The sequence below is a fragment of the Macrotis lagotis genome, chromosome 2 (genome assembly GCF_037893015.1).
Source record: "Macrotis lagotis isolate mMagLag1 chromosome 2, bilby.v1.9.chrom.fasta, whole genome shotgun sequence".
In the NCBI taxonomy this organism is placed as follows: domain Eukaryota; kingdom Metazoa; phylum Chordata; class Mammalia; order Peramelemorphia; family Peramelidae; genus Macrotis; species Macrotis lagotis.
This window is the reverse complement of record NC_133659.1, coordinates 333,668,933-333,691,797: the sequence shown is the minus strand read 5'-3', so window position 1 is coordinate 333,691,797 and position 22,865 is coordinate 333,668,933. Positions and strand designations below refer to the sequence as shown.

Genomic DNA, 22,865 nt, shown 5'->3' with positions numbered 1-22,865 from the left:
TCTCCTGATCTCCTACTTCTGGGCCTTCTTTCCCTAATGTGCACAGTTTGTTTTTCTTTCTGAGGCCAGGAGGGATCTCGCCAGCAGAACAGAACCTCTTCTAGGGCAGGGCTTGTGACTGTCTCAGTGTCCCCTGCCCCACCTTGGTCACTTGGCCCACCCTTGGACTGGCTCTGCAATGCCACTGGCACAGACCACTCCCAGGGAGTCACTGCCCTTTCTCAAGGCGGATGAGCCCCAAAGAGCCACCCCATGCCCTGGTCACATACACCGTGGTCAGTCAGACAGACCCCAGTCACACACATGCTAAGTCAAACACACCTTGGTCAGTCACACACACACACACACACACACCCTGGTCCGTCACACACACGTGGTCACACACATGTGGTCACACATAACCTGGTCACTCACATACATCTGGTCACACACCATGGAGAGGTGAGAAGTAGGCAGTCTCGATCCTGAGAACCTGGCCACACCGGTGTCTGGGCTGTATGTGGCTGATGAGCCTCAAATGACAGCCACACGGTCCACTCTGGGCCAACCTGAGGGCCCGTCCACCTGAGTGAAGCCAGTCAGACTCGGTGCCAATCTACGTGAGTGGCCAGTCAGAGGAGGGCAGGGGCCAGAGACCTCAGAGGTGGAAGGGCCTGGCCTGGAAACTCCTCATGGGACAGAGGGAGCAACAATCCAGAGTAGGGCCAGTGACTGGTCCAAGGTCACATCTATCCCATTTCTAACATGTGCCCCCATATGTAAGGCACCAGGAATGCAAAAGCAAAAAAGAAATCATCCCTGGCCTCAAAGAGCTTATGTTTTGGGGAGGAAATAGAGAAAAATGAAAAAGTTCCATATAAAGTAATGGGGGGGGGCATGAGAAGCTGGGAGATGGCCCAGACTGAGTAGGACAGGGGATGATAAGAAGGAGAAGTGAGGGGCGTGCTGTAGGCCTGGGCAACCATTTGTCCAAAGACCTGGAGGTGGGAAATGGCAAAAGGCCGGTGGTCTCCAGAGGGAGAGTGAGAGGAGGGGAGGGCAGAAAGGAGAGAAGTGGGCTTGGCGTGATCTGGCAAGTCAGAAAAGACCTGGATGGAGTGGGGGGTGCTGGCTAGGCTTTGAAGGAAGAGGGAGAGGGAGTGGGAGGAAGAGAGGTGGTGCCAGGGGAGAAGGAGCGGGAGAGAGCCACGTGACCAAAGCTGGGCTCTAGTGTCAGAGGGCCAGGGTTCAGATCCTGTCACCGACACCTGCGACTTGTGTGACCTTGCCCCAGTCACTCACTCTCCCAAGGCTCAGATGATAAGAGTTGGACTGGGTGGGCTTTTCCAGCTCTGATCTCTCTGGGCCTCAGTTTCCTCATTTGTAAAATAAGGTGCTTGGGCTAGCTGGCCTCCTCCTGCTCTAGCTCTGTGACCCCAGCAGAAGCTGGCCACTCCTAATCCCCATGAGGGTAGGCCTTTCTGAGAGGATGCCCAGGTTTCTCTCCATACCCCTGCCCTAAGGGATAGGATTTGCACTCAAGATCTGTGGGCTCCCATTTTATCTGCAATGCCAGCTCTGTGACAGCCCCAAAGCCCTACGTCCTCCTCCTTGAGGAGTCTCAGTGTCCTGAGCTACAAAACAGGACAACACCACATGCCCCTGCCCTTCTTCCCAGGGGTACAGGAGCTGCCGTTCATGCACCAGAGCCCCAGGCTCGCCTGCTCTGACAGCCGAACGCACCCCCCAGCCGTGCCCCCACGTTATCCTGCCCTCCCTCCTACTCACGTCATACTGTTGAGGGAAGCTGCGGATGGATGGGAGGGGACGGACAGACACCCACTTCCGTTTGACTTTGGACATCACCAGGAGGACACGTCGCTCCTTGGTCCAACTGGAGGGCAGAGCAGAGAAGCCAAAAGTGAGGAGGGAAGAGATGGATGAGGCTGCAGAGTGGGCAGAATGAGGGAAGGGGAACAAGGGAAACAACCCCCACCTATGGCGGCTCCTCCAGCTCCTGGCACCCCCCTTCAGTCTGGAAGTTTTGCCCACCATCTCTCTTTCTCTCTATCTGGCGTCAGGTCAACCCTTCCATCCTGTGATCTCTGGGTCCTTCTCTAGTCATTCTCAGAAATAAGCCCCTGGAAGGCAGGGCTTGTGCCCGAAGGAGTCAGGCCTGGAGGGACGTGCCCCTGGACTCGACACTAGTTAGCTGTGGGATCACAACCGTCCACTTCATTTGTCTGAGCCTCAGTTTCTTCATTATTAAAATGGTGAGAAAGACCTTTTCCTGGTCCGCCCCAGCATTCACTTAGAGATCCAAAAATGTACTTTGGAATAATGGGGGATAGAGAGAGAGAGAGAGAGAGAGAGAGAGAGAGAGAGAGAGAGAGAGAGAGAGAGCGAGCAGAGGAGTACAATGGCCTGGGGACTCAGAGAGATGTGGGTTCAAATCCCATCATATCCATTTAGGAGTTGTGTGATCCTGAATAAGGCACCTACTGTCTCTGGATCTCAGTTTCTTCATTTATAAAATGAGGGGTTGGACTCATTGGCCTCTAAGTCTTTTCTCATTCTGTATCAATGGAGTCACCCAGGTGACTTTGGACAAGTCCTTTATCCCCCCAGGCCTCAATCTCTTAATCTGTAAAATGAGGGGTTGGACTAATCCAAGAGTCACAAAGACCCTTCCCACTCTCTGTCTATGACTTGATGGTTTTGGAAGCCTGGGGTCTGGAGGCAAGCCCAGCTTCTCTCCCTGCCACCCCCACCCTTCTCACCAATGGCGGGCCTTGGCGCTGCAGTATTTGAGGTCCTTGTCGGGCTCCACCACCTGCCCGTTCCTCCAGCACTGGCCACACACAAACTTCATCTGCAGGTCAAAGGTGCTGGGCGTGGGGATCCGCGAGCCAGCCTACCATGGGGCAAGAAGCGCAGGATCAGCACGGAGGGGAATGAGCAAGGTTGGCAGAATGGCAAGAGTCAGGGCCGTGGGGTAAGGGAAGACTCGAGTTCCCATCCTGCCTCTGACTCGGATTAGCTGGGTAACCCCAAAGGAAGCCCCAGCCTCTCTGAGCCTTAGCCTGCCTCCCTGTAAAGGAAAGAGTTGACGGGCAACGTTTCTAGAGGGGCAGCTTGGCATGGAGGGCGATACCATCTTCCTTCTCTCCCCACCCACTCCTCTCAAAACTCCATTTTCTCCTCTGTCTCTCTCTTTCTCCGTCTCTCATTATTGGTTCCATAGTCAAAGGACATGGGATCCAATCCTGCCTCTGATGCCCATGGTTTGTGTGGCCTTGGGTAAGCTTTGTTACCTTCCCAGGCCTCCATTTCCCCCTCTGTAAACTGAGGGGGTTGGCTTGGTGGCCTCTGAAGCTCCCAGGACGGGAAGCTTCTCCTCTCAGTGCCCATAGGCAATTCTCTGAGACTAAATCAGCAAGGAGGGACAGTGGAGGGAGTTTTCACACCAGGACTTCCCTATGCTGATGAAATCCCATCCAGTCCTGTTGGGAGACAACCCTGTGATGCAAGTCCTGTGGGTGCTAGTGTCCTCTGCAGCCTTAAATTATTATCAGTTACCCTGGAGCGACTGACTTGGGAGTCAGTGAGACCCGTGTTCAAGTCCTGCCTGTAGCACTTTCTAGCTAGGACTCTCAGGCTTGCTGCTTTTGCCTTCTATGACCTTCCCCTCTTGGGGTAGCAATCCCTCCCTTCACAATGAGGGGATTCCACCAGAAGTCCTTTCCAGCTCTAGAGCTATGACCTTATGACCTTTCTGGCCTTGGTTTCTCTATCTGTAAAATGGGATGTTTTGGAGTTCCAAATGCAAGATCTTGAGCCTTCCCATCTTGGGAGGGATTTTGAGGTACCTGGTAGATACCTGGGCGGATACCTGGGTTCTGGCCCCTCTGTCCTTCAGTGGGGGGAAGCACAAGGGGCTTTCCCTAAGGCCCTCGGGACTCATCATGAGCAGAGCCAGGCCCAGGTCTCCCCACTTCTGGCCCTCCACAGACAAGGCCCCTCCCCTCTCTGGGCCTCTATTTCCTCCATTCAAAAAAAAAAGGAGGGGGCTGGGTGAGGGGATCTCACAGGCCCCTTCCAGGCGAGGCTGCATGGCTTTCCCTCCCCCTCAAACAGCAGCAGCCAGACTGAACATTTTGTCCTGGAAGGAGGAAACCACTACCCCCTTCCCCCCCATTCCCCGCCTGTTCCTACCCCTCCTTGTTCCAGTGACAAGGGGGGTGGGGGCCTCCCACCCAGGGGAGGGGAGATAATGTGGAAATCCTGGGGGAAGGAGTGGGCAGCGGGGGGCTCCTGGGCCCCTGCAGGATTGCTAAAGGACTTGGGGACCCCCATGGCCTCCCAGAGCCTGAGCTCCCAGCTAGAAAGCCCCAAAGGACTGGCCTCCACCTTGTCCTCAGGTGACCCAAGCGCCTGTGGGAAGGAATGAAAGGGGGGCAGGGAACAGGCGAGGCGGAGGAACTCAATGTTCTCTCGGAAAAGCAGCTTTAGATTACAGAGCTGGGAGGCCTGGGGCCCTCCTGCTACTCCCGCCTGGGAGCAGGGCCAAGAACAAAAATAAACAACATACCAGGGGAAGAGAGGAGGAGGAGGAGGGGGACAGGGAGGAGGGAGGGAGGAGGGGAGGAGGGGGAGACAGAGAGGGAGAGGGGAAGAGGAGGGGGAGACAGAGAGGAAGGGAGGAGGAAAGGGTTAGGGAGAAGAGGGAGAGAGGGGAGAGACAGAGGAGGGATGGGAAGGGGGGAAGAGGAGGATGGGGAGAGGGAGACACTAGCAAAGGGGGAGACCATGGGAGAGAAGTGAAAGGGGAGGAAGAAAAGGGAAGTGAACCAAGAGGAGACTGCCCCAGAGAGTAAACCTTGGCCAGAAGTCAGCTTTCACCAATCTCGCCTCATTATCTCATTTGATCCTCACAATAGCCTTGGAAGGTGCCATTTAACAGACAAGCAAACTGAGAGTCCATGACTGGCTTCTGAGGCTGGCTAGCTGGCAGAGAATTCAATATGGTACTGGAGCCAGAAGCTTCCAGGCCTGCCTCTGCCTCTGGGGATCTGCAGGCTTTGGGGCCTCATCTGGAGGAGGAGGAGGTTGGCCAAGATCAAAAGGATCTGGACTTCTTGAACACTTTCCCCCAACAACTCTGAGAATTATCTCCATTTTACAGAGGGGGGAAACTGAGGCTTGGAAGAGTGAAGCAACTGGTGCAGGGGATGAGATTGGGAGCGGGGGCTGCTGACTAGAAATGAACTTCCTCAGGGTGTTGTCCCTGGGTTTTGGCCTCTGCTTTGCCATTGGTCAAGTCAATGTGGTGTCTTGGGACACTGAAGGCCATCCTTCAATTCTAAATCCTGGGGTCCTGGGAGCCCTAAAGTTGTTAGAGGCCTTAGAAGGTCTCTGGTCCAGCCCCTTCACTTCCACATGAGGGCCCAGAAGCCCCAAGACTTTTGGTGACCATCCAAGGTCACCTAGATGGGAAGTGCAGGCCTAAGGGGGTGTCCCACGGCTGCTGCTTCTTTCTTTTCACTAGACCCACTGTCTCTTAAAAAAGGAGAGAAACAGAAGCTTCCTGAGGGTAGGACTGCTTCTTTTCTGTCACTGGGATGCAGCGCGCAACATAGCGTCTGGGTCTCCCCAGGTCTCCCCACTTCTGGCCCTCCACAGGCAAGGCCCCTCCCCTCTCTGGGCCTCTATTTCCTCCATTCAAAAAGAAAGGAGGGGGCTAGATGAGGGGATCTCACAGGTCCCTTCCAGGCGTGCAAGTTGGGGCTTCATAGATGTGGAAATGATTTGAATGAGAAGGGTAAGGAAGGGCTGAAGTAGGTAGGAAGGAGACTAGAAAGAGATCTTGGACCAACCTCCGAAGCCCGGGATTTGAGTCCCGACTAGATGGGTCATCCCCTCAGCCAAGTCATTTATCTCCTCTGAGCCTCAGTTTCTCAGTTTGAAAAATGGGGGCACTGATTTTCCTGACTTCATAGAGCTGTTTCATTTAAAAAATATTAATTTTAAAAAACATTAATATGTATTGTATACACATGTGAAACAGTGCTACGAAGTCAGACAAAGAAATGCGCCCATTTTTCAAATTGAGAAACTGAGGCTCAGAGGAGATAAATGATTTAGATCACACACACACACACACACGGCAGGGACAGTTTCTTCCTTCAGAATTGGGGTTCCCGGAGGTTCCTCCAGTATGGTGGCTACTAACGAGGCTTCTGCTGAATGTTTGTGGATTGGCTGTTGCAGGAAAACACTTCCCCCACCTTAAAATGACTTAGGAATGATGATGATCGGAATTATTGTTACTTGTCTAGGCCGATCCCGTCATTCTAGAGAAATGAGGTCCAGTCCCGCTTCCGGCCCTCATTCTGCCCGTTAAAACCCTTCTTAGTCCTTTGACCTTGGACAAATCTCTGCCCTTGAGGAGTCTCAGTTTCTGCCCCTGTAAAATGGGGCTAATTTCTTGCCCTGTCTCTGAAGCATGACCTAAATGAGAGGTAGTGAGTGGCCCGTACTCTGGAGACACTTGTAACTACTGGATGGAGAAACGACAGCTTTGAGGGTGGGAATGTTTCCCATCATCCAGTGAACGCTTGAGGATAGACTGGCTGAATGGAGGACTGAATGGGGACGGCTCATCAGGATCAAGCTTTGAGGAGCACAGCCAATCACCTTCTCTAAGGCCAGATGGTCTGGGGTCAGACCCCCCCCTCTGATACTCTCTGGGTGACTTTGGCCAAGTTATTGACCTTCCTTTGCCTCAGTTTCCTCCTCTGTCAAATGCAGAGGTTGAATTAGCTAGCCTCTAGGTCTCTTCCAGCTCCAGGACTAGGAGCCCCTGGTCCTCCTGCTCCATGTTCTCATGGGTTTGCACCCACACAAGCCCCCCTCCACAATGTGACCAAACCAAGGCATGCCTGCCTCCTCTGGGATTTTAGGGTTTAGGAGGAGGGCCGAAGGGGCATCTGCTCCACGCTCCTCATTCTAACATCTTTTGGAACGGCTGAGTGACTTGTCCAAGGTCTCACAGGCAGGAAGCATCAGAGGCCAGCCTGGACCCCGGGTCTTTGGACTCCTGCACCAGGCTCTCCCACCGTACCACCACGTGGCTGAAGCCACATTCCTGTCGCCCTCCCCCTGCCCTCGGCTGGCTCCTCACCAAGCTGTTGGCAGCTTTGCCTGCATGGGCCTCCATCTGCTGCCAGCACTTCTTGGACTCTTGGACAATGTCCTCATGGGTCATACCTGGGAGGGGAAGGAAACAAACCTGTGGATGATTAGTGGGCTCCAAGGGGCTGGGGCTGCTCCCCACGCAGGGGAGGGGGACAAGGGAGTTGGGCAGCGGTGGGCAAGCACTGAGCAGAGGAACCAGAAGATATGGGTTTGAACCCTAGCTCTGCTCCTTCCCCTGGGCCACCCAGGGCGAGTCACGGCCTTCCCAGCAGCCTCTGCTTCTTCATCTGTTAACCGGGGGGCTTGGATTGACAATAACTTCTGTTTCTATTATACTTTAAGGTTTAACAAGGTCTCCCAAGAGTCCTACGATGCTTGGGACACAGTCGGTGCTTAATGAGTATTGACTAATTGGCAGAAAAAGCTTTCTGGCCTCAGGCTGGACAGGGAAAAGAGTCTGGGTTTAGAACTAATTAGCTACATCACCTGGAAGATCACCTCCCTGGCTATGACTCAGTTTCCTCAACTGTAAAAGGAAGGGGCTAGACTCAGTGACTGCCAAGATCATCTTCTAGCTCTTGATTCATTTAATCAGCATTTATTATGCTCCTGTGGTGTCCCCAGCTCTGTGCTGGGTAAGGCAGAAGTCAAACAGCTGCTCCCCTAGAATTCACATTCTATTAGCAAGAATAGGGGATAGAGCACCGGCCCTCGAGTCAGGAGGACCTGAGTTCAAATGTGACCTCAGACACTTAATAGTTGCCTAGCTGTGTGGCCTTGGGAAAGCCACTTAACCCCATCATCCTGCAAAAACCAAAAAAAAAATAAAAATAAAAATGAATAATAATAGCATAACTTCCCTAGCCCTTCTGGGGTTTGCAAAGCCATTTAAAAATCATACAGTAACATCTCATTTTATCCTCACAACAGCCCTGGGAGGGAGGTGCTATTATGTATGACTATTATCATCATTTTCATTTTACAAATGGGAAAACTGAGGCAGGCATCACTTCAGTGACTCTCCCCAGGTCAAAGAACTCTAGTGTCTGAAGCTGGACTTGAACTCATGTCTCCAGGCTCCAGGACCAGAACTCTATTGTACCGTCTGTCTCTGGGAAAACAGCATCAATCAATGATTAATCAATCAATCAATTACTAAGCTCCTGCTGTCTTCAGACAGTCTCCTGGGTGCTGGGGATACATAGAGGAAAGCCGAAGAGATTCTGCCCTCAGGAAGCTTACATTCTATTGGGGAGGGGGGAGGCCGGAAAGAACAGACACATGTGCAGGGAGGTGGAACACAGACAAAAATAAATGCAAAGTCATTTGGGAGGATGGGGTGGGCCCCAGCTCCTGCACCTGGCTGGGGCCTCTGACCGAGATGCTGGAGGTTAAACAGCTCCACCCAGGCTGGAATCAGATTGAGAATCAGGGGTGGGATCTGAACCTGGACTCCTGACCCCCTGGGAGAGCCTGAAGTCCTAAAGCTAGAAGGAACCTCAGAGGCCACTGAGTTTAACCCCCTCACTTCACATATTGGGAAACTGAGGTGGGGAGGCGGTCGTGAGGCCGCCACCCCCAATGCCTGGGATGGACAGAAGCTCTGTCTGGGCTCTAGAAGCCTCTGCCGATGGGGCCAAATTCTCAAAGTCCCTTTCAGCATGGACCTAGTGCTGACCCGTGGGTTAGGTACTGAGGCCCAGGGATGGTCAGAGATGTCAGATGTGGGGAGGCAGATGGCACCTCTCCAAGGCAGGGAGGGACCTGAGGCCCCACAGCTGGACAGATGACCACGTGCTTGGAACTGTGGAGGAAGGAGGCCTCCCCGGCGCTCTTTGGCAGCCTCATCATCGTTGGTCTCGTACAACAGAGGTTCTTAAGAAACACTTCCCGTACTGTCCACTCATGAGTGAACTTTGGGAAGAGTACCCACCGTCAACTGGGTTTGTTTAGACCATAAGTTCCTGGAGGGCAGGGATTCCAGTATTATTATTACTCTCTTATTCGTTGTTCTCTGTAGAACCAGAGTCAGGGATTTTAAATCTGGCTCTGATACTTAGCATGGCAGCTGGTGGCACAGTGGATAGCGCACCAGGCCTGCAGTCACAAGAACCTGAATTCAAATCCAGCCTCAGACACTTACTAGTTGTGTGACCCTGGGCAAGTCACTGAACACTGTTTGCCTCAGTTTCTCCCTCTGTAAGGGGGAGAAGGAAATGGGGAAGCATTTCATTATCTCTGCCAAAAAACCCAAATGGGTTGCAAAAAGTCGGACTGATAGCTGTGGCCTCCTGAGCAAATGGCTTCTCCTCTCTCAGACTCAGTTTCCCATTTTCTCTGCCCTGTGGGAATGCTGTGGGGAAAGCCCTTTAGAACCCTAAGGTCCACCACAAAAGAGAGGTGTCATCAGCTCTGAAAGGGACGCCAGCTGAGGGGAGCCGCTCTGGGAGGGACCCCCTCCCCACACCCCGGGCCAGCCCTCCCCTTCACAGCTCACCTGAGTATTGCTGCAGCAGCCAGACCTTGAGTTCGATGAAGCTGTGGGCAAAGTGGCAGCTGTCCTCTCGCAGACAGCCATAGCGGACCTCGTGGCGGCACACGTCAAACTGGAAATGCTCTTGGAACTGGCGGATCTTGGAGTATTTCAGGGCGGTGGAGCGCACGATGTGCACCAGACACCTGGCGGGAGGAGGCAGGCAAGGTGAGCCGGGCACCTCTGGGGTTTACAGTCAGACATCCCTCCCATGCGACAAGGAAAAGGAGTGAAGCAAAACAGACTGAAATGATGCCTTCCCCTGAGGTTGAGCACCTGTCCCCCCACCTCTCTGCTACGACTTGGGCCCAGGTCCAGGATCCTGCATCAAGAATCATTGATTTAGGGCTGTACATTTGGGACTTAGAAAACCACAAATTAACATCATCTATGCCCTCTTGTGCTTTTACTTATTTTTGTTACAGTTCTTAATTATATTTAAATCTTATATTTTAAGCTCCTGGAGGTGTGGGTAGCAGCTCTGATCTGGATCGAAGCCCTCAAAGAGGAGACAAGCGGCCAGAAAAGGGAAATGGTAGTTTGCTGATGGTCGTACACAGGCGATGATGACATCTGTCCTTCATTCTCAAGAAGACCATGTCATCAGGGAGGTGAGGCCGTGATAAGCAGTGAGTTGGATTTGAGTGGGGGAGGTTGTGCTAAGTCACCAGCCTCACTTTCTCCTCTGGGTCATCTGGATCCTGTGGCCAGATAGAAATCAGGACACCTGGAGATGGTCGTGGACACAAGGCAGTCTGGGTGAAGTGATTTGCCCAAGGTCACACACAGGTAGGAAGTGGCTGAGGTTGGATTTTGAACTGGGGTATTTCAGACTTTAGGGCAGGTCCTCAGACTCCAAATCTTCCCCAAGTCCTTCTAAATCCCTCATCTTTGTCCTTTCTTTTTTGCTTGTTTGTTTGTTTTTGCAAGGAATATGGTTAAGTGGCTTGCCCAAGGTCACACAGCTAGGTAATTATTAGTGCCTGAGGCTGGATTTGAACTCAGGTCCTCCTGACTCCAGGGCCAGTGCTATCTGCTCCGCCACCGAATGGCCCCTTATTTGTCATTTCTTATGAAAATTACAGCCACTCCATTCACACTCCACAGTTTGTCTAGTCCTTCCCATTTAATAGAGCTCCACTCAAGTTGTGGTGGTAGTGGTGGTTTTGGCTACCCCCAGGAGTTCCTAGCCCCTCCTCTGGGATGGCAGCGGCCCCGAGGATAGACCAGAAGTCTGAAGTTCCAGGGTGGCAACCTCATTCTGACGACCTTGGGCCCGCGACTCATCCTCACCAGGCCTCGGCTTCCCCATCTCTGCAATGGATCTCCTCGTCCCTGCTCTAAAGGTCTCGCCAGGCTGTTTTGGAGTGAGCACTCCTTGGACCTTCAAGCATTGTGGAAGTGGAAATGATTGCCAGGCTGGCAGGGCTGAGGAGGCCTGGGTATTAGTCCCAGCTCAGGGGCTCAGCAGCCAGGGGCCCTGGACTAGCTACTTTAGTGTCTCTGAGGGGACTTCCCTGGCCATGACACAAGAACAGAGACCCGAAGTCTGTCGCTCCATTGGCTTTCAAGTGGGGTAACACCCACTGGTGAACAGTCCAGAGGCCCGAGTGGAGGCCTCTTTCAAAGCTGACTTTGAAGATCTGTGGGGAAGGAGGAAGCAAGATGGGTGGGAACCCTCAGTATTTAGAAGAAGCCGCCAATAGAAGCTTTACCCACGTCCTGGGACTAGAACCAGCATAACAAGGCCAAGTGACTTGTCCAAGGTCATCCAGCTAATAAGTTTTAAAGAGGAGACGGGAACCCATGGAGTCCCCCTGGGTCATTCTCTTTCTCTTTTCTATTATGGATGCATCATTATCAAAATATTACAATGAGGTGACCTCTCAATTAGCCACACAAATGTGGGGGTGGAAAGGAGGAACTGCATACAGCTGATCCAAACCAGCAGATGACCAGGGACCTGGTCTGATTGGGAATAAAAGGCAGGAAGCAGCTGGGGCACGATGGCCCTGGGGCCTTTGGAAGCCCTTGCTGGGCCTCCACCAAAGAGCTTTGGTTAAGTGGCTTATAGCTAGAGATCTCGACAGATTAGAAATGTGGACCTCGGGATTATTATGATGACCTTGTGGTCCCCCTGAAAGGGTCCCTGGGATTCCCAGTTGTACTTTGAGAGTCACGGACCAGATCCATCACCAGTTCTGCTGTCCCACGCCATTTGGGAAAGGGGAGCCAGGAAGGGCCCAGTGAATGACTGGCACAGAGAGGAAGAAGGTTGGCATGGTCCCATTTGAGGGCAAAACCCTACCAGAGTTGGGAATAAGGCTTGTCATCTCCACTAAGCGATCTCCATGGGAGTGCCACCTTGGGCACACCACCTCTTCTCTGTAGGCCTCAGTTTCTCTATCCCATAAACACAGTACACCTCCCTCCTGGGGGGTGGAGGCAGGAGGTCCACTTGGGTAAAAGAACTAGATGGCAAAATAGGGGATAAGAGTGGGGGGCTTGGAGTCTGAGAGTCCCACAGTTAGAGCTAAGAGGGACCCTCATTCAACTGCCTTATTTTACAGAGGAGGAAACTGGGAAACTCAGAAAGTTGATTTGCCTGAGCTCACACAGGCAGCATGTAACAGAACAGAGACTTGCTAAATCCAGTGTCTTTGGCCTCAGCTTCCTCATCTTAAGGATAGGGACAAGAACACTGCAGCCCCCTCTCAGGCTCAGAGGAGGTAATGCCAGGCGTCCCCAAAGTCTTAATGCGGGTGTTCACTATCAGGCTTATAAATGATGAAATCAGGGCACAAGGGGAGCCACAGGGGCCCAAGGTCACCAGCCTGGAGCACTACAACTTACACTTTGGGAGGCTTTGCAAATCTAAAGGCATCATCAAATGGCAACAATCAATAGAACTATTGTTCTAGGCCGACAAGGGGAGCCAGAGCTCAGAGCACCAGGATGGGAGTCAGGAAGATGCAGCTCCCCGACTTCAAACACACGCCCCAGCTGAATGACCTTGGACCAGTCCCTGCACTCTCTTTGCCTCAGTTTCCCCATCTGTACAACGATCAGGAGAACAGAACAATCAACTACTCCAGTATCTCTGCCAAGAAAAGCCCAAATGGGCATGTGCGTCAGAGAAGACCAAACAACCACAACTTTTGTTCTACTATTCTCTTTTTCTGGGGTTCCTGATAGAAATAGTCTTGGTCCTGAAACGAGTCATTCCCTGCTATTGTCCATTGACATTTAGCACTCTACAGACTTTGGGGAGCTGATCCAGGTCTGACTGCAGGCTGCTTCTCCCATGGCCAGGGCTGGAGACACCAATTTTAACAGCTGTTCTCGATTTCCTTCTGGGTCATGGATGCCGGTGATTTGGGGCAGTGGTTCTGTGTGTGATTGGGGGTCACTGGTTGAGTTCTCCAGGCTGTTTTGAGGAAAGGTTTAATGAACACTTCTCCCTGTGTTGATGATGATGTTGATGATGACGATGACCTTATTAAGTACAGTAGAGAAAGTGATAGGCTTGGAGTCTGAGTTCACATCCAGCCTTAGACATAAGCTATGGAACCCTGGGCAAATGACTCAAATGATCAGCCTCAGTTTCCCCAGCTGTATAACAGGGATAACAAGAGCACCTACACCCAGGGTTGTGGTGAAGATTAAATGGGATATTTGTAAAGAGCCTGGTATGGAGTAGGTTTTTTCCTTCTTTTCCTCCCTAGGGGAGGAAGGCAGGAAGATCTGAATTCAAATCTAGCCTCAGACAGTCACACCCTCAGTGGGCCAGTCACACCCTCTACCTCAGTTTCCTCCTCTGTAAAATGAATCTAGCATCTCCCTTAAAGGGTGGGATGAGGCTCAAATGAGAGAATGTTTATAAGGCACCGTGGCAACCTTCAAGAGCTGTGGATATGCCAGCTCTATACTGTTACTATCATGTGTTGGCCTCGGAGTCAAGTGACCCAAGTTTTCATTTCAGTTCTGGGACTCTGGAAAGCGTCCCTTAGGCTTTCTGAGCCTCAGTTTCGTCAGCTGGGAGGTGGACACTGTGACCCTGGAGCACCCAGCCTCTCAGGGGCCACAAGAGAGGGGCCCCGTCATAGGCCCGGGGGCTGTGTCAGTGAAGCCGCCATCCAGGATGAAGTCACTGGGAGGGACCCTCCAGAGCAGAAACAAGCTGACACCCCCGTGTGTCTGGTGGAAGGGAGTCCAAAGAAACAGGTTGGGAGTGGGAAGGGTGCGTGTGCGGGGTGTGTGTGTGCTTGTGTTTGTATGTGTGTGTATGTGTGTGTATGTATGTGAATGTGTGAGTGTGGGGTGTGTGTGTGTGTGAGTGTGTGTATGTGACTGTGTGAGTGTGGGGTGTGTGTGTTTGTGTGTGTGTGAATGTGGGGGGTGTGTGAGAATGTGTGAGTGTGGGGGGTGTGTGTGTGTGTGTGTATGTGACTGTGTGAGTGTGGGGGTGTGTGTTTGTGTGTGTGTGTGAATATGACTGTGTGAGTGTGGCGGCCAAGAAGACGCCATTCCAGAAAGAGAAATCAGTGAGGCCCATTCTACAGAATGGAGCTGGAATCCCTGGCCTCCTACTGTGACTGACCCTCACTGTGTGACTATGGCCAAATCCCTCTCTGAACCTCCATCTTCTGACCCAGATAACCCTGCTGGGGCGACCTTCCTCACCAGGTCATTATGGGGAAAGAACTACCTTTAAATAGTTTTGTAAAGATGGGAGTTACTGCTATTCACTCCTTGGGGGATCATAGAGATTGATTTCTCTGGGCCTCAGTTTCCCCATCTGTAAAATAAGTTAGACTAGATGGTGTCATCCAAATGAGATTGTTAATTAGATGGCTAATTCTAGGGATGGTGCAAAGAGCCACCCACAAGGACTGTGGGCATTTTGGAGATCTTTCTCTACAATAGGGATTCTCCCCACAATGGAGAAAAAGGTTTCTTTGTCCCCCGGCTGAGTCAGGAAGAAACGACTCTTGATCCCTTCCCTTTGCTGACCTGGGGTCTCGGGAAGATGGGTGGATACCATCATTCTCCCCATTTTACAGATGGGGTACTAGAGGCCCAGAGAGAAGCAGCTGACCCAAGGCACACAGCAGGTCAGTGGACAAGCCAGGAAGGGATCCAAGAACAGGGGCTTCCCAGGCAAGGCCGGGGCTCAGACCACTCACTTGTTGTCATGGAAGCTATGCTTGGCAGCCAGGTTGGAGCAGACAGCGGGAGTGTCCTTGGTCCCCTTGCTAATGATACGGGGCTTGCTGTCGAAACAAATCTGTTCAACAAAGGAGCAGGAAACAGTGAAGTTAGGGCCTAAGAGAGAAGCTCATGGGGAATGGTGGGGGGAAAGTCCTGGGGTCTGCAGAAATTCCAAGAAAGGAACGTGGGGCTGCTTCCTGGTCAACGGCCCAGGGTGGGAGTTCTCTAGGGTCTTGGTTCGTCACAGAATCTCAGATTTGGGAGGAGCCTCTGAGGTCACCAGTGCAACCTTGCTGCCCAGGAATCCCCTTCACTGTACTTCCAAGGAGGGTTATCCAGCCCATGCCTAATTTAAACACCTCTGGTGACAAGGAGCTCAGTACCTCCCAAGACAGCCCTTTCCATCAATCTCCTTGATACTCTGAGTTGCTGTTGGCCTCTGGCATACTTCCCTGGGTTGGTTCTAGTTCTGTCCTCAGGGGTCAAGCAGAACAAGCCCAATATCCCTTCCACATGCCAACCTTCTAGCACTTGGGCACGCCACCATGCTCCCTCCCTCTCCTTGACTCTCCTTCTCCAGGCTAAACTTCCCCAGTTTCCTCAACAATTGCTCCGGTGGCATCCTAAGGTAGTCTCCCAATCTGACAAATATTCCAGATGTGATCAGACCAGGTAGGGGAGGCAGGAAGGTCACCTCCCTCTGTGGTATTCAAGGAAACTTGGAATCTGGAAAACCAGGGTTCTAATCCTGCCTGGTCACTATAGCCCTGGGTAAGGGTCTTAACTTAAATGAGGTGAATAACAGCACCTTCTTCACAGGGCTGTTGTGAGGATCAAATGAGAGATTATTTATAAAGCATATAGCACAGTGTTTGCAGATAGAAATGTTGTTTTGTTATTTTATTTATTATTATCCTCTCTAGGACTCAGTTTCCTCATTTGTAAACCAAGGAGGTTGGACTCATGGTCTTTAAGATGCCTTCCAGCTATAAATTCATGATCCTTGGCCTGGACACCAAACCTCTCTTAAAATAGACTGAAATTACATTAACTTTCACTTGTCTTAAATTTTTTTTAACATTATTTACCTATCATACTATATTCCTCCCCATTTACCCTCTCATAGTGGAGGAAAATCCTGGCCCTGGAATTCTCTGGCACTTGTCAAGCCTCTGTCCCCTGGCGCTGCTATTTAACTTCTCACAAGTGTGAGCCCCAAGGAGCTGGGAATGCAAACCACTTTGTTTGAGGATTTCATCCTCAGTTATCTTCCCAGCTTAATTTGATTTAGAAATTGAGGGCAGAGCCCGTAGCTCCAATTTTTCCTTTTCTCTTCTCCAATCCCTCTACTTTGCAGGGAGCAAAAGGGCTGGGCACACTGGAGATGGTGAATTCTTGGGGTACAGTAAAAAAGAGCCAGGAGACCTGGGGCAGGGGGGAAGCCCTGTCTCTGGTACTAGATTCCCCTCATTTGGCCTCAGTTCCTTTCTCTGGAGAATAATAGATTTGGACTCAGTAATTACTGAAATTTCTTCAAAATATAGGACTCAGTTCTGAATTGAATCTTTTCAATAAAATGAACAAAAAAGTTCTGGAAGCTAGGACCAGGGTTCCCTTTAACTTGCTATGTGAGCTGGGGGAGATGATAGGGCCTCTCTGGGCCACAACTTTCCCATTTGATAAAATGGAGGAGTTGGATGAGACGATCCCTAATTCTGACAGTCCACGTTCTAAGGGCCCTCCAAGATCTCATATTCTCCGTTCTAAGGGAATATTAGCTTTGAAACTTCTGACATTCCATGTTCTTTGTTCATTCTCAGTTTTGATATTTTGGATTTGAAGGATCCTCTCCACCAAGGTCAGAGCTGATTTTCCTTGTTCTGTGTTCTAAGGCCCCTTCTGGCTCTGGCACTCTGCATTCTAATTCCTCTTCCAGCTCTGACATTCTAGATTCTAAAGTCCATCCAGTTCTTATCTTTGCTGTTCTAAGGTTCCTTCCAGAGTGGAAATTCCAAGGTTAATGGCCTCCCTCCTTGCTCTGTCCTAAGGACCCTTTGAGCTCTGACATTCTCTGTTCTTCCTCATTTTAGGTTCCTTTCCCGATCTCCACTCTAGAATCCAATGAGCGACTAGTGGTCATTCTAGGCGTGAGGCCCCTCCCAACTGGGAGCTAGAAGCACAGGCTTTGAGCCTTTCCCTTCCCGGGGCGGGGGGACAGGCCGGGGCGGAGAGGGCAGCCCTACCTCACAAAGGAAGGTGAAAATTCCCTGGTGCTCTTTGAGAAGCTTGGCAATGGTGAGGCTGCCCCGCTTGACTCCCCCGAGGGGGTCGAAGAGGAGGTCTCTGTTGAGGGTCCCCTTCCTCTCCTCCGTCCACACGTCGATCTCCTCCTGATGGTAGGCGAAGGTGCAGTTATCTCCGTACTTACAGTCCTGCTTGTTAAGCATGTCTGCGGAGAGGCAACAGGGAAGCCGTGGCCCAGTCACCCCCTGGCCCTCCGTGCCAAGGCCCAGGCTGTCACCCACTGTCCTCGGGCCTGAGACCCCTACTCGCAGGAGCCCTTCCTCAGGTTACACCTCCCCCGGGGCCTTGCAGAAATGAGGCGGTGGGACAAGATGATCTCTGAAGGTCTTCAGAGCCTCACAACTTGTGTCCTACTCAAGTTGAAATTTTTTTAGGGTTTTTTTTTTTGCAAGGCAATGGGGTTAAGTGGCTTGCCCAAGGCCACACAGCTAGGTCATTATTAAGTGTCTGAGACCGGATTTGAACCCAGGTACTCCTGACTCCAAGGCCTGTGCTTATCCACTACGCCACCTAGCCGCCTCTCAAGTTAAATTTTTTAAAAAAATTCTCAACATATTCATTATACACCAAGCACTTAGCAAAGTAGACATTTAATCAAAGTTTAGAGACCACACCCAGAGTCCCCACTCCTGCAAAGAGGAGGGGCAGTTACCGACTCTTCTCCAAAAGCAACCAAGCTTGGTCATTATCATTTGACCACCCTGAGTTTGAGGTTTGGGTTCTTTTTGTGCATACTAATGACCTCATTGTGACATCATTTTCCTGGTTCTGTTTATTTTATTCTGAATCTGTTCATAAAAGTCTTTTTATAGGAAAAGAAAGTTTGTGGAATTGGAAACACACCCACACCCACAGAATTTCCCTTTATACAGCAGAATCCTAAAGGAAAATTCTAGCACAGTGGATAGAGTACTGGCCTTGGAGTCAGGAGGACCTGAGTTCAAATCCAGCCTCAGACACTTAATAATGACTTAGCTGTGTGACCTTGGGCAAGTCATTTAACCCCATTGCCTTGCAAAAAAGAAAAAACAAAAGGAAGATTCTATATAAAGTCATGAATCCCATGCCCCACTTTTTTGATCCTTCCTTTCACTGGGTCTCAGTTTTCTCATTTATAAAATTAGAGGAGCCAAGGTCCCTTCTAGCTCTAGAAGAGTTATCTCATGACCCTCGTATGGAAAAGGGGACAAAAATAATGATGCTTCCTATCTTTTAGGGTCATGATGAGGAAAACACTCCACCAAATGTAACCTCTTGGCGGGAGTACTGTCATGCTTCATTACTAGGAGTAGGGGAGGAAATTTATGAACACTTGGTGACTTGATATGTCACAATGGGGCCTGAATTCCCGTCATACTCAGATGCTGCTAAAATCCAGATTCCTCAGTGGTTAATAGAGCTGGGAAGAACCCTAGAGGTCATCTTTTCCAACTCATTTGACAGATGAGGGAAACCTCCTCCAAGGAGGAGAGGTGACTTGCCAAGGCCTCCCAGGTAGTCAGCCTTGATGTGAACGTGACCCCACAATCATATAGGGGCAGAGCCCAAGCTCATGTAAGCTCTCTCACCCCTCAATGCTCTGACCTCCTCATTCAACTGGAACTCCTCTCCATGTGATAGGGGAATCTCCTAAGTGCCAAGTCTGAGGGTCTTTGGTCAAGCCTCAACTTTTGGGCCTCCTCATCTCCACCTTTAGGAATCCCTGGAAGCCTCCAGGACCACTTCCTACTGAGGTCTCTCCTGATTCCTCAATGGCCAAAGCCAGCCTCAAACAGTCTAGAGGGACTAGGGGAATTTCCTAAGATGTGCTTGGGCACCCTGCTGTTTTGCCAATAGAACATACAGCTTTTGAGGTCATGCACAGTTCTGTTTTTGTCTTTTGTCTTGGTTTCTTCAGGGTCTGGCAGATATTAGGAATTTAATAAAAACTAGTTGGTTGTTGATTAACCAATTGATCGACCTCTTCCAAATCCTGCTCGCTGGGGTCTAAGGTTCTTCCCAGTCCTTGGCATTCTGTGTTCTGAGACCCCTCTCACCTGTGACTTCCCATGTTCTAAGCTTCTTCCAACTCTGACCTTCCCTAGTCCAAGGCCCCTCCCAGCTCTGACAGTCTCTGTTCTGAAGACCCTGGAGCTCCTGGCACCAATTGTGAATGTCGTTTGTCCTTCATTCTCCAAGAAAACAAGCACACGACTTGGGTTTGAATGGGGGGGGGGGGCTGTGATAAGTCACAAATAAGAGTTCATATAGTCTATAAATCTAGCACCAGGGCCTGGGAGGGCTTTCTCCCTGTAGAGAGACCGCCCAGTGTTCCCTGGGACACTGCTCCTCCCCACCCATCCCCCTCTGCTGACCCCCAGCTCACCTTTGCACAGATAGTAGGAGCCGATGAAGCTGGTTTTGGTGGGCCGAGGTCGGATCCGCTTCCATGTCTTATCCTCGGCACTTCGGACCCTCCCCAGTAGGATGTCCCGTTTACACTTGTGCTCTAGATCCTCTCGGTAGGTGTAGTCACCAGCCTTGGGACCTGTGGGGGCACAGGGAAAGATTCATGGATCTCGGCTTGTGGACATGTGTGAAGGTGGGAAGAGAGGGAACAAAGGCCAATGGGAGGACAAGAAGCCAACAGGCCTAAAAGAGGTCAGAGGGTTCTCAAGAGCTATTTCTCTTCTATTCTCCAAATGGCCATCAGAACCTCTCCTCCTCCAGGAAGTCTCCCCACTTCGCCTTCACCCAAATCAGAAACTCTGGATCTCCACGTGCTCTTTGCTCCATCGTAGTCAAGTTAATGAAGTGTGTTTGACTTTGGAGAGCACAGACAAAAAGTGATACAGATTGAGGTCAAGAGGCTTACAAATTAATGGGGCCGGGGCAGTGGGGGGGGGGGGGGAGACTAGGAGAAATAGCACCAATATCCGCACTCAGGAGGATGGGAATAAGGCAAAGGAGCGCCAAGGCAGTTTTTGGAGGAAGCGGAGCATGAAGAGTCAAGGCAAGCTTCCCCCTCAGCTGGCCCTGCAAGGCAGGGGAGGTAAACCTGAGGCTCCACTGCAGGCCTTGGGTAGATTGGGGGACCAAAAACAGAGGAGAGAAGTTAATCTGACCCAAGGACAGGCACAGTGATGTCTGGCTGAAAGGCAAAGTTCCAAGCTGGGATCAGAGAGGGGATCCTTTTCTCATTAGGAGTTGTCTGTTTTCATCTTTTTAAATTTGGATTTTCCCTTTTGGTTCTGATTCTTCAGAACATTAGCATGACTGATAAGGAAATATGGATAATACAATTGTATATGTATAATCTATATTTTACTTGCTATCCCAGGGTTCAGGGAGGGCAAAAAACTTTACAAAAATGAATGTTGAAAATTATTTTTACATATAATTAGAAAAATAAATAATTTAAAAAAAAAAAAGGAGTTGGGAAGACATTGAGAGTTTTCTGCCAGAGACTGATCAGAGTGATGCTTTTAAGAAGACAAGTCTGACAGGGAGTGGAATGAAGACCCACGGGACAGACTGGATGGCTTTTGGTTTCTCTGCAGGAGCATGGATGTATTCATCCCATGACAGATTTGTCAAACCTGTGGACCTCTGCCTCATCTCTAGAAGCCAGAAAGAACTCAGAAAACATTACGAGGGATGATGAAACCTTGAGTAAAAATCAGGATACCTTAAGAGATGTGAGGGATGCTTCCATTCCTGAGGACAACAGAAGGTCAAACCTTCAGAAGAGACAGATTTAAGAAGGTGATATGGGAGAATGGGATATGGATTTCTGAACCAGCGTTTCTGATGGAAGAATAATAGCGGTGGAATACACCCAAGATGGATGAGTCAAAGGCCAAGGTAGGTGAGAAGGCAAATGATGAATTAGGAAAAAAATTCTTTTAGCAAGTTTCTCTGATAAAGATCTCATTTCAAGATATCTAAGGAACAGATACAAATTTATTAGAACATGAGCCATTCCCTAATATATAAATTATCAAAAGTTAAGGGGAAGTAATACTCAAAGGAAGGAATCCAAGTTATCAAAAAACATAAAATGCTCAAAATCACTAATAATTAGAGAAATGTAAAGCAAAGCAATTTGGAGATGCCACCTCACCCCCGTCAGATTGACAAAGATGACAAAAAAGGAAAATGACAAATGTTTGAGGAGCTCTGGGCAAACAGACACATTGATTCTGTGTAATCATTCTGTAAGGAGCCTTGGACCTATGCTCCAAGTCAATTAACTAGGATATCCTTTGTGATCCAACTAGCAGAACAATACCCCCATACCAAAGCAAGAGGAAAGGGACCTATATGTACAAAAACATTTGTAGCATTTATTTTGTCATAGCAAAGAAATGGAGACTGAGGCAATGCCTATTTACTTTGGCGGATGACTGAACAAGTTATGGCCTATGGTGATGGAATGCTTTTTTGTTATAAGACATGATACAGGGGATAGTTTCAGAAAAACCTGGGAAGATAAGTATGAATGGATACAGAGTGAAGTGAACAGGACCAGGAAAACAATGTCCACGGCAACAACATTATAAAGACAAGCGACTTCAAAAGACTTAAGACTTCATCAATGCAGTGAGCAGTCATGATTCTGGAGGACTCATGATAAAGCCTGTTGCTTTGTCACCTCCTGCCCGAAGTGAAGATTGAGACAGACATTTTTGGATAGAGCTGATGCAGGAATTTGTGGGGTTTTTTTTTGACTGTACATTGTTGTAACAGTTTTGGTTTTGATCCCTTTTTTTTTCAATTGGGGTTAGGGTAAGAGAAAAAACCCTGAAAATTAATTGGGAAAAAAAGTTCATAATAATCTGGACATTTGTCAGTCAAGGTGGTGGTGGTAGGGGGTAAGGAGGGCAGATAAAGTAAAAGAGAAAGGAGAGAAAAGTACCCAGATATGTCTCTTAGCCAAATGCCATAGAATATGATGTAGGTATGATGCAGGAAGACTATGCAGGAGGGAGCCATAATTCACAGGCAAAAGTATCCCAACAAGGTAAGTAAGAACCCCATGATCCAAATACACAAACTGAGTGTGTGTTGAGGCAAACTAGTAATGGCAGCCCAAAGACCCCCCGTATTGCTGAGACTTAGACGGCTGGTGCTCCTGACTGGCAGAAAGGAGAGGGGGAGAGAAAGAGTGTTAGTGGGGGTGGGGGGGAACATCTCACCACCAGCACATCTGGCAATCAATTCAATTAGACAAACATTTATTGACAGTGCCTGCCTTGGACCAAAGATAGTACCAGGTGCTGGGGAGACAGAAACAAAAATGAAAAAAAGCCCTGCCCTCAAGAAGCTTACATTCTATAGGGAAGGAAAGCAGAGATAAACAGATAAATTGAGGAAAGGCCAAGGAATTTCAGGTGAGGAGTGGGAGCAGGATGTTAATACCTAGAGAAATCATTGTAGGCCTCATGGAGGAGGCAGCACCTGAGCTGGGCTACACTTTCTCCTTAAATATATATGTATAGATATATAGATATAAAAAATACTGACTATGATCAATGTAAACCAGCAGGGCAGCCGGTAAGGTAGGGAGCAGTCAGGAGACCTGAGTTCAAATCTGACCTTGAATATTTACTAGATACGTGATCTTGGGCAAATCACTTCACCTCCACGTGCCTCAGTTTCC

General features: G+C 50.0%; 1 protein-coding gene across 1 annotated transcript in view; it reads right to left on the bottom strand.

The window, feature by feature from the left end:
* The window catches only part of ZC3H7B (zinc finger CCCH-type containing 7B), an 87,669-nt gene that overhangs the window by 9,330 nt on the left and 55,474 nt on the right, over window positions 1-22,865 (bottom strand). Inside the window, exons 13-19 of the mRNA XM_074227023.1 lie at window positions 19,590-19,751; window positions 17,164-17,369; window positions 14,896-14,996; window positions 9,674-9,855; window positions 7,163-7,248; window positions 2,760-2,893; window positions 1,768-1,873 (exon numbers count right to left, since the gene is read on the bottom strand). Of these exons, the coding sequence (XP_074083124.1) occupies window positions 1,768-1,873; window positions 2,760-2,893; window positions 7,163-7,248; window positions 9,674-9,855; window positions 14,896-14,996; window positions 17,164-17,369; window positions 19,590-19,751 (977 nt within the window). The remainder of the gene's footprint in view (window positions 1-1,767; window positions 1,874-2,759; window positions 2,894-7,162; window positions 7,249-9,673; window positions 9,856-14,895; window positions 14,997-17,163; window positions 17,370-19,589; window positions 19,752-22,865) is intronic.